At 37.2% G+C, this 12,392-nt stretch overlaps 1 protein-coding gene across 29 annotated transcripts in view; it reads right to left on the bottom strand.

Annotated features, from left to right (window-relative positions):
• LOC149130302 (uncharacterized) overlaps positions 1-12,392 on the bottom strand; it is a 51,098-nt gene that overhangs the window by 27,347 nt on the left and 11,359 nt on the right. For 28 of the 29 annotated variants that reach the window (XM_089345220.1, XM_089345222.1, XM_089345227.1 and 25 more), the window contains exons 2-4: positions 11,371-11,456; positions 7,955-8,106; positions 1,317-1,473 (exon numbers count right to left, since the gene is read on the bottom strand). In XM_089345220.1, coding sequence (XP_089201346.1) covers positions 1,317-1,473; positions 7,955-8,106; positions 11,371-11,454 — 393 coding nt within the window. In that variant the 5' untranslated portion in view covers positions 11,455-11,456. Of the gene's footprint in view, positions 1-1,316; positions 1,474-3,547; positions 3,628-7,954; positions 8,107-11,370; positions 11,457-12,392 lie in introns of those variants that run through there. The other variant, XM_089345235.1, reaches the window with a different exon arrangement.

Here is a 12,392-nt window from a genome sequence, read left to right as displayed (position 1 = left end):
ATGCCAACCACTCTGAGAGTGTAGTGGGTACTTTTACATGCCACCAGCATGAGGGCCAGTCAGGCGGTTCTGGCAATGACCACGCTCACACTCAAAAAGGTGCTTTTACGTGCTACCTGCATGGGAGCCAGTCCGGCATCATGGCAACGACCACGCTCGAATGTTGTTTTTCACGTGCCACTGGCACATGTGCCGGTAAGGTCGAGAGGGGACTTTGCACCATCCACAGATCTGGTCAGTGGCCCTCAGCAGGTTGTCCCGTAGAAACCTCCAGTTGTCTTCCACATCATGTGATGCTATATCCCCTTCTATTTCGTCAAAGGCTTTGAGTAATAGGTCTGCGTGAAGAAAATTTTAAGTTTAAAAAATAGAAACTGTTTAGAGAAACTGCCGAACAAATAATTTCCATTTTGTGAGAACTTTTCCAAAAGACCACCCGTTTTTCAATGAAATTTAACAGAAATTCACTCTTTTCAATGTTGTATCAAATAATTATGTCTGGATTGTGGGAAAGATAGGGAAAAACTGTGTGTTGAGGGTGGAGGGGTATCGATCTGCAACTCATCAAAGATATTTTATTTTATTACCATAATCATTATCTACACAGAAGGAAATGAGCAACTTTGGAAAGACTTCCGCACCCCCCCACCATTTTCTCCCACATTTGTTTATCTAAAAAAATTTTTTTGACAAAACCTCTGTCTTCGGATACGGAGGTTCCGGATAATTGCCAAAACTCGGCATTGTGGAATTTCCCCCCTCCCCTCACCCCAACATCTTCAATTCAGACTTTTTTCTCAAAACACTAACCCTAACCCTAAAACCCTAGCCCTAACCATAACTACAGAAATGTTCTGGAATTTTTATCCGAATCATAATCTCTGTATTTTTCCGCATATGTAGAAAAAAAAAAGAATACTTTGGAAATTTTTATACAGAATCATAATCTCCGTATTTTTTCACATATTTTGGAAAAAAAATTTCTGAAAATGGTAAAGAATGAAGGAAATGGACGTGGGGGTAATTTAAAAATGCCGATTTATGCCAATTTTCTTTTTTGCAGATTCGTATTCCCCGAAAAGGGGGACTTGTGTTGCAAAAGAAAAAAAAATATTAAAGAAAGGGTGTTTTTTTTAGGGTGGGGGTACAAAAGGAAGTCTTGCAGCAACTTTTATTTAAAAAATATGAATCGTCAGTCATGAGGAAATAAAATTTGGGGCACTAAACTGTACGTATATATCATATACATATAACACACACACACATATATATATATACATACCCTAATATACACAAATATATATGTATTCGCTAACCTGTAAAATGGTATTTCCTTTGTTACTTAACAGGACTTCGACTACATCTTTATAGTTCTTCTCAACAGCCAGATGTAGAGGTGTGTTGCCCTGTGAGTCCTTCTTATTAACATTTGTTCCCCTGGAGACTAAGGAGGCCACAGCATCAATTTGATGGCTGAAAGGAAAAAAACATAAACATCACAGACATTCACTTAGTAATTACATTAAATACAAACTCGTGTTCAATTAAACGCATAAAAACCTATATATACATTACAGCCGCGTGTGTATATATGTAACCATTCAATGAATGATATACATAATATATGTTATACTACGATAACATAGATGACCAGCAATGAAAGACCACAACCGTATAAGATGAAATAACAAATATATTTATTGTAGCGTTAAAATGTATGTCTGTGTGTGAGTGTGAAATGCGACATATAATAACATAATCAAAGACAGGCCGTCGTACAAAGAAAAGTGTGTATGTGAGTGATACATGTATGTGTATGTGAAATATTACAGCAGAGAAAGAGTCAACACACGTGAGCAATTCTACCAGTTCTTGGGTACACAATAATATGAATCTGTATGTGAAGTGAGTTGGCTGAGTATGGCAGAGCTGATCACTAGTTGTGATGTCGAGGCATCGATGCCGGGCCGTGATTCTTGTTATACAGATGTTCGTCGCTGGCTGTGGTTCTCTTGTCTGTTTGTTTACTGTGGTGAAGCTAAGTCACCTAACAGAATCGAAGAGAGAGATGTGCCGCGGTAGTTTGGTGTACATATAAAGTCGTGTAGACGCTGGTGGAGATTGAGGCTGCTTGGTAGTAATCGTATTGGTCATGACGATGTTGCTGGATAGTAGTCGTAGAAACGTGTTGCTGATATGGCGACGGCGGTGGTCATCGTTGGCTGGACGAAGCTGTTGAAGTGGTCGCTGGAACTGCTGCTGCTGTCGTGTGGTACACGGGACAGCTCTCAAAGAGAAGCTGACCGAGACAAATTTGTTGGGTATGAGTTGCTCTATTTAAGGCGTTAAGAGGGCTCACCAGAGATCAGAAATATACTCTATCACGTGACCTTATTAGGGGCCGTGATTGGTCAGTTTGCGTTCTGGCGGGAACGGTTCGAAGAACTTGCCGCTTCGAATAATAATCAGTCACGTGATGACAAGGAATGGGTTTTCCCCTACGTTCGCGTTTATTATATTTAAATGTGAAGAATGGCGATAGCAGTTTTGTATCTAATGGCGGTAGGGGGTTTCACTAAGTTTCACTACATATATATATGCGTGTGTGCATGCATGTATAGACATACCTACACAAGTGTGCTCCCCCAACGAATTTGTTTCCCTGTAACTTCTAGAAAAAAGGATATTTTTTAATGAAATTTCTTTCACTAAAACCGTTTCAGATGGTGAAGATTCCAATTATATCGGAATTGAATATGAAGAAATTTTTTTAAATTGGTGGATTTTCAGATATACACTGATACACATCACAAAATGAAAGTTGAACTTTGGAAAATAACCATGATGTGTGTCAGTATATATGTGTGTGTGAATCCATCAAAGTTTTGAAATGTCTCCATGTTAAATTCCGATATAATCCTAATCTACTTCATTTGAAAGGGATTTGTAGAAATTTTCACAGAAACAAAATAGACATTTTTCTGAAAGTTTCTGTAAGGATTTGGGTGAATTTTGAGAAAGTCAACTTCTCAACGTTTGAAAATTTGTTTTCACAACAAATTCCAATATAATTGGAATCTTCATCATCTGAAGCATTTTTGTCAAAGTAATTTCATTAAAAAAATATCCACCTATCTAAAAGTTATAAGGAAACAAATTCGTTGGGGGGCCCACTTGTGTAGGTATGCCCGCCGGTGGTTTAACTGGTTGAAGTTAAACCACCGGCATGTATGTATGTATGGATATATATATGTATGTATGTATATATATATATATATATATATAGAGAGAGAGAGAGAGAGAGAGAGAAATATAAGCAACAGAATATTTGAAAAACACTGAAATGCGTATAATCGTAATATACAGTAAACAAATGTGTACGTGTGTAGACACATATTAATAGGTGAAGGTATAATGTATAAATCTTTTTATCCCAGCGAGTGTACAATACAAAACAATGTTTACGTTGTTAGTATCTACATATTTGGTATACATTGAAAAAATATAGTTTCAATTGACACCAGCTTCAGTTTTAGCTTATACATACTTCACACAATGTATAGCTTCTTCTAATGTCCACCAAATACTACATATAGCAGAATATACATACATAGATAAATATTAGAGAGATCCTCACAGATTATACAACTAAATAATCTAGGAAAATCCTTTTGTGAAAGATGGAATGTCTGAAAAGTATAGACAAACTAATCCAAGGCAGATTTCTCATCGTCTGCAAATGTAATGTTGTCATAGCAACTAACACAGACTAGGCAAGAGAAAGCATGTTGTTAAGGGCAACGAGACGTATTTTTACCGCCAAAACAAACAGTGACCAACAAGGAAGTATGGCGGTCATAAAACACACATAAATGAATATATAAACACACATATAGGATCTTTACCTTAAAATAATTTATTGTAACTGAACACTTTCAAATTTCGGACACTAGTAGAATGTGTCACATAAAACATCATTTACTCTAGGCGTTTTTGAGAAAATTGCGTATTTTCGAAGTTATTTCGTGTTAAGTTGTCTTATTTGTGTAATTTCAACCAATCAATGACGTCTATTGAGGTGAAAACAATTACTGCTGTGGTTTGTCAACGAGACGTTTTGGCGGTGTATATTTAGTTTGTCACTGTTATTTCTGGCATATTACCCTTTGGCCGACAGATTAAAAAATAATTGTCACTGTTATTTATGACATATTTCATCTCAGTTACGTTTTTATGAATAAACGAGCGTATCTGAAGCATATTTACTTCATGGCACCACCACAATCGTTCGTACATTTCTACTGCCTTTAGTTTTTTTTTTCCTGTTTTTCAGCTACTATTTTCGGAAAGACGTTTTTGCCCCCTCCCCCTCCAATTCCTTCATTTTTCACATTTTTCCGTAACTCTAAACCTAAAATCCGAACCCTAACCCTAATCCTAAAACCCTAACTCTAGCCCTAACCCTAAAACCTTAAGGCTAAAACCAGTACAAACGCACGAACGATGTCATAAATAATAGTGACAAACGAAATATACACCGCCAGAAGTTGTTGTTGACAAACAATAGCAGTAATTTTATTCAGCTGAATACACGTCATTGATTAGTTGAAATTACCGAAATACGATAACTTTTAAAATATAAACTTTTCTCAACACCACTAAGAGTAAAAGATGTTTTATATGACACTTTCTACCAGTGTCCAAAGTTTGACAGTGTTTAGTTCCAAAAAATTAACTTCTCAATGTGCCGTTCAAAAGGAAAAGATCTGGTGTTTGTGTGTACAAGTGTATGTGTGTGTGTGTATGCAGAATTCTGTTTGCTTGTGTGTAGCTGTGTGTGTGTGTATGCAGAATTCTGTTTGCTTGTGTGTAGCTGTGTGTGTGTGTGCAAAATTCTGTCTGCTTGTGTGTGTGTGTGTGTGTATGTGCTTGTGAGTCTGTGTTTGTGTGTACAGGTGTGTGTGTGCAAAACGAAAATAAAATGCAAGATTTTAACTTCCAAACGTCTCTGCATCCAAGGGTTTCCTGATTCATACTAACAAGAATTCAATTACTGGCCTGTAATAATACATTTCAAAACAAATAATATAAACGAAAAAAAAAATTAATAAAACGTAACTATGAATCTGATCATAAAAATCGCCCACAAACATAAAAAAAAAATAAACCAAACCACATGGTTCCGGGTTCAGTCCCACTGCGTGGCACCTTGGGTAAGTGTCTTCTACTATAGCCTCAGGCCGACCAAAGCCTTGTGAGTGGATTTGGTAGATGGAAACTGAAAGAAGCCTGTCGTATATATGTATATGTGTGTGTGTGTGTTTGTGTGTCTGCCCCCCCCCCCCAACATCAATTGACAACTGATGCTGGTGTGTTTACGTCCCTGTAACTTAGCGGTTCAGCATAAGAGACCGATAGAATAAGTACTAGGCTTACAAAGAATAAGCCCTGGGGTCGCTTTGCTCGACTAAAGGCGATGCTCCAGCATGGTCGCAGTCAAATGACTGAAACAAGTAAAAGAGTAACAGACTAAAGAGCAGGAACAAAATTGTAGCACTCACCCCCCCTACACACACACGGAACGCCAACCTCAAAAGAACTTCCTTGATCCAATCGCGCTCTCTCTGTCTCGCTTTTACGCCGACTTGAAAAGATACCCTTCCCCCCCACCACATATATACAAAAATTTTTTATTTTATAGAAAGCGACGATCTTCTTCAAATGTAGACAAAAGCACGTGCTCCAGTTTGACAGTAACGGTACTCATACCATAATTTTTGGGACCGGTCTGAACGGCAAAGAAGGAAACAACAGTGGAAAACTTTTAAAAAGTGGGTATCATAAGTAAAAAGTTATAAAAAAAAAAGGAGAAAACCGGTGGGTCGAACACAAACCCGGAAATATATCAATTTATAATTTCATAATTCGTTCCGATTTCATTATAATGTGCAATTTCATTCGATCAATTTCATCCAATTTCATTATATTTGATTTTTAACCAAGGTGTAACCCCAACCCCTAAACCCTTTTGTTTTGTTGTGTCCTTGTGCTGTCCCCTCTGTGTCATGGCCTGTGTGCCAAATAAAAGAAATAACTCATACTGTAATTTTGCCCCCAACATGTCAGGGTCTTTTGGAATTAAGAGAGGTATGTAAAAATGAGATATTTTGCTCACACACACACACACACACACACACAACAAAATGGTAATTCGTATTTAGAAAGTTGATCCTCGGTTTGGCTGTTGTTTCTAGCTTGGCAGATTTCCAGTTGGGGTGGATTTAAATTTTAAAATTCTTTCTTTGGTAACTCGTATTAAAATTTTGAAACGTGTTTCTAATAAGTCAGGTTTTCTGTTTAGATGCTTTTTGCGTCTGCTATTTTATAATTCTAAGCATGCGTGAAACATTAGTAGATTTAACACTTTACTTTCACATCTTGTCATAGGGCGGTGGGGAGGGGTGTTCATTTATTTTCTATTTTTGAAATATTATTTTCCAGAATCATAATCTCTGTATTTTTTGCATATTTTGCCAAAAAATCTTTTTTGAAAAAGTGAAAATTTAAGAAATTGGGGAGTGGGGTTGGGTGGGGAAAGTGAAAGTTTGAAATGCAGATTTCATGGTGGCAATTCTAGGATTGTAATAGAATCACACTCAGAAAGGGTGAAGTGGTGAGAAATGATCAGAGGAGATGACAAAACACTGGCAATTTGGTGTGCTTGAGAAGAACCACCCAGCAAAGTAAAATCCATATCCATTTCTCAACTCCCTCTTTCTCCCACAATCCACCCATGAGCACCATTGCTGATTCCACTTCCCATCCATTCACACTCACGTGTCCAGCTTCCTACCTGCACACAATATGCCCTTGTTAAATCAGCTCCCCACATGTAGCTCCCACTCACCCTTTCAAATCTTGTGAACTAATCCACCAAACCACCCTCCCTAATCCCCAGTGTACCCTACTTTATACACCACCCAGTAACTTGGATGTATGGCCCCTGCTCCCTCTCTGTCACATCCTCACTATCTTTCCCCTCCTCTGTCTTCTCCATCTGAAGGAGCCATGTCCCTCCTCTAATGCAAGACACCTTTCTCTCCCGCAACACTAGCTCCCCCACCCCCACCTCCTCCACCAGTCGAGAGGTCTTTGTCTTGCAAATTAATTGATTGGTGACCTCACTGGTTCTGATGGCATGTAAAAGGCATCCAGTACACTCTGTGAAGTGGTTGGTGTTAGGAAGGTCGTCTAGCCATAGAAACCAAACCTAAGCAGACAGTAGTGTTTGGTGTGGTCTTCTGACTTGCCTGTTCCTATCAAACCCTCCTACCCATGCCAGCATGGAAAAGGAACGCTCGACAATGATGATGATGATGTGTGTGTAACATTCCGGAACGATTTGTGACTGCAGAAGCTATAAAAACTAACAAGAACTTCAAAATATGTTTTATTGTCCAGAGAAGACCTTATGAAGCACAATTCAAAATACATCTCAAAATGTGTTGAGTAAGTTGCAAATGGAGGTGAGAAATAATTTTTGTAAGAAATTTACAGATTATTTACTGCCAAAACAAATTGTAGAATCTTTCTTCTTGTTTTAGATCTCAAATAACATTTTCTTTGGAGAAAAATTGATTGATCGCTCCATAATCAATATGAAGAGAAGACACTGAATCACACTGGGTCAATCTTAAGAATTGTTGGATCTCAAAGAATATCTCCAAAGCAAAAATAATCTGTTTTGACAACAAATAACGAAAAAGATTTTTGTGATTCAATAAGGAGGATGATGGAGAAAATGAGAAAAAGATGTTATTTGGTTATTACTATCATGTTGTCATTGTGACACACTGCCACTATTATGGCATCTTTGGATATTCAATTTGTCTGGAATTGCAAGACATTTCGAAACAAAAGCAGATCTGAAGATTTTGGTTAATTCAAGCCTTACTTTTTAACAGCATAATGCAATGCTGTCTGCCTATCAGTGTCAGTGATGTTGAGATCAGCTCCTGAGTCTGCCAATAAGGTTATTAACCTTTCGTTGCCTTGTTCACAAGCAGCCATAAGGAATGTAACGCCGGCTGAAGATGTTTGGTTAACCTGAAGAGAAGAAAGAGAAAACATGTGAAATATATTAAAGGAGAGAGAGAGAGAGGAGGAAAGAAGAGAGAGAAAGGAGAGAAGAGAGAGTAAAGAAGATGCAGTAGTGAAAGAAAGGAATATGAAAGAGAAAGAAAGAAAGATGTAGACATACATACACATGCATGTACACACATACACACACACCAGTACGCAGCATGAAATAAAATGCCTTGCTGAAGAATATAACACACAGCCCAGGCTGGGAGTCAAACTCACTATCTCCTGATTGTGAGCCTGATGCCCTAACCATTGAGCCATTCACCTTCATATGCATATGCACACATACAAACACACACGCATGTGTGTGTATGTATGTATGTATAGTTTCAGTCATTCAAGTCCTACCACTGGTCTAAGTGCAGCAAAGCTACAACTTCAAATTCTCACAAACATTTAACTTAGACATTGTTACCTAATTAAATTACTATATCCATACTTTGTTATATATATACTGATATGTATGCATGTATATATGTATAGGTTATGTCTCCTATCTGGTATGCTCATTTTGTTCAGAATACCAAACTACTGGAAGCTGTCCACAGATGTACAACCATACAATTAGCCTCTTTAAATCACTTATCATTTTTTAAATATATTGCTTCTCCATGCATTGACACACAGAAATTTTTCATTTCTAGCAACTCACTCGATAGAATCCCACAAGATTATCCCTCATCTTTCAATAACAGCTTTGACTACTTCTAGAATTTAATATCTTTACCACTCTCAGATATGCTTATAAAATATAAAAAAAACATTCCAGTTTCCATGATATCAGAAACAATATTTTATGCTCAGAATTGTCAAGGCATGGAATAAACTATCTACACTGGTTGTTAGCAGTCAGAACACTGTAACCTTCAAAAACACAACACTTTCTGTAATTCAGAAACACTGGTTCCTATGCACCCTTTCCTTTTTATGGTTCTTTTACTGCTCCCTTTTCTTTCTTTATATGTTTTATCCCATTTACTATGACATGCACTTTAGATGACCATTGGTGTCTTTCTTTACATGACTTGTGCTCTCTGTCTTTTCATAGAAGTGGACAGAGCAATATCGAGAGAAATCAGTACAAATATACCGTTTCATGGTAGATGGAAGAGTCTTTCTTATGAAACATAAGATGTCTGTCTTAGTTACAACCTCACTTTTGTCTGACTGAAGGGGAAAAAAGTCAGTTGAGAAAATCTTCCAGTTTATTACTGGTATCTGTGATATCAATTATGAATTGAAGAGAACACTGACAAGATTTCAAACGTGGTATCTGATAAGAGACACACAGGTAAATAACAGAAACCATCTAAACAAAGCAACCGTAGGGATTAGACCATAAGATGGTGTATAAAGTAATTGAACAGGTGAAGTGCTATAAAGGGTCAAAACCTCAGAAATAATTGTGGAGATTCTAAATATGTCAGACAGGATTTTAGTTTTATATTCCCTGGTAAAACTCATGAAATTCTACACTGTGTTATCACTGATGTCTGGCGTAGTAGCGCTTCCATTTAATGCTATAATGATGAAGGAGCTTTAAGAGCCGGCAAGAGAAGAACAGGATGTTTGAAATGAAGCATGGATCTTCAGATGTCATATGTCTGGTGAAACAGCAACATGAGATCATCTTGAAAAAGAATAAAAGCAAATCTACAAGAAAGGTTTGAGAGAAATATCCCACATTCTATTGGCTGTAGAGCACAGGTAAATCAGGGTGAAAAAGGCTCAGAAAGACTGTTCAGTTCATGCATAAGCTCAAGGAAAAGACTGAAAATCTATTTATGCTAATCACTGAATGTATTACAAAGTAATTATTTGTGATTAGATATCTGTGACAACTTTGGAATGACACCAACCACAGCTAAAAATGTGCAACTATGGAAAAATAGACACAAAAGAAAAGAAACAATGGAGAAAATAAGAAATATTATGAAAATAGTGATCAGAATTTTGAGCCTAAATGAGGCAGCAGTATCAGGGCTTACTTTAGTTTGTAGTCATACAATATGTAAGAAGGTGTGAGTGGTTCATACACAACTGTATTACAGCTGTACAAACAACACTATCGACTTTATCTTGAGGAAAACACCTATCTTCACTAACTGGCAGACATTCACCCACCATTGAAATACATGTATGATGGTCATTAATAAAATAAAGGATGTTTTTTTCTGCATTTCACCATTTGTCAGCTGTCTTCCCTCCCAAATTAAAAGAAGCCACATTTTCTGGTCTCTTACCAAGAGTATCTCTATAGATCTTAAAAAATAATTCCACCCATCACTCCCTAACCATGATGGTTCTATACCAGTGCTTCTTAAAATTTTTAATTATGGCCCCTTTTTATTTACTAAGAGTTTTTCAATGCCCCTTTTCTTACTATGATTCAATAGCCCTCATTTTTAATTTTCTCAAAGATCAGATTAATTTACCTCTGGGTCCTAGTCTTGACATGGGTGACTGATGCATCACCCCTTCACTTTAGTTTCTCATCCAAACTCAACTACACATTGAGCTTCATATATTTGTACCACCATAGCCTTCTTGTCTCCTTGGTCCTTATAAAATTTTCCACAATCCCTACCCAAGGGTAGTACTACTATGTTAGAGAAGCCCTGTTTTATAATTCTTGCTGATAGTGTCCTGTCTGCTGACTACCAGCCAGTCATTCTAACTTCCAGAATTTCAATTATGAAGTAAAATGTCATAAACAGACATCATCTTTGTCCCTTTCGGTATCTTTCTCTATTCAATGAGCACCAGTACAGTTCTATAAAGCTGGTTCAAGCAGGGGTCTGATTCCTATGCGACTCCCCAGTGTTTTGGTATGTTTGACAACTTCTGCAAAAGAAATGTTGTAGCCCTTGACATTGGTAAAACCTTTGACTGTGTATGGCAAGAGAATTTCTTGACAAAGTCACCATTCATCTATAGGATCCATCTGTCCCCCATCTCTTGGACTGAATATTTCCTGCCAGAATACTCCATTGCAGTGTGTGAGGATGGGTTTCTCTCTCACTCACAGTCTATCAATTCTGGCATGCCTCAATGTCTGGTTGAATATTTATAAAAAGTGACAATGATGAGGATTAGAAGAAAGAGGTAAAGAAAGAAATGAAATATTATGGACAAATATATGTGGTTACTTAGGAACGTTTAATATTGTGCATAAAATAATAAACAAACATTTAACATTGAGGAAGCAATATAAAGTAAACTTACTTTTTCAGGCTGTTTTTCAATAATTCGTTTGACATCTTCAAAGTCCCCAGTTAGAATGTTGCTTATAATCTTATCTACATCCATGTCTTTTGAATAAAAAGGAAAGTAAGATAGTTTTTAAAAACTTATAAAATGAGGTAAAGAGCAATTTAAAGAAGACTGTGTTTCTCAAATCTCCCATGAAATGACAGAAATATTAAAAACTTCAGCTTATCTCAAGTATTATTTATAGCTGAACGTTCTTCTTGACACTAATAAACCTAACAACAGTCATTGTGTTGTGTCTCTTGGTTTGCTACATTGCTGTGCTTATCACATTCTCATTGGTCACACACACACACACACACAAGCATGTGTGTGTGTGTCTTTACATTTGCTGTCTCTGACAATTTCTTAGCTATGGGTGATTAGATTGTTATCATTTCTCCTGTTGATGAATAGACCATTGGAATAAGAGATCCCTAACTCGAGCAACTAGTAAGGATTAAGGACATGAATGGGATCCAGAAGTAAAAAATGCATCAAATATATATTCATCTAACCCATGCTAGCATGGAAAATAGACGTAAAAATGGTTGCCATACATGCATACACATACATATGTACTTCTATGTATATGCATATGTATACATGTTTGTGTATGTGTGTGTGTGTTTGAAGGTGTGGAGCCCAGTGGTTAGGGTGTTGTACTCACAGTGGTTAGATTGTGGGTTCAATTCCCATACTGAGCAGTAAATTGTATTCTTGAGCAAATATACCTCATTTCCCTTTGCTACAGTCCACTTAGTCGTAAATGGATCACCAGGCAACAGACTAGTCTTATGATCAGGGGGAACAGACTAGTCTTATGATCAGGGGGAACAGACTAGTCTTATGATCAGGGGGAACAGACTAGTCTTATGATCAGGGGGAACAGACTAGTCTTATGATCAGGGGGAACAAACTAGTCTTATGATCAGGGGGAACAGACTAGTCTTATGATCAGGGGGAACAGACTAGTCTTATGATCAGGGGGAACAGAC

This window comes from Octopus bimaculoides, chromosome 29 (assembly GCF_046866305.1).
Source record: "Octopus bimaculoides isolate indiv1 chromosome 29, ASM4686630v1, whole genome shotgun sequence".
In the NCBI taxonomy this organism is placed as follows: Eukaryota; Metazoa; Mollusca; class Cephalopoda; order Octopoda; family Octopodidae; genus Octopus; species Octopus bimaculoides.
This window is presented reverse-complemented; position numbering and strand designations above follow the sequence as displayed.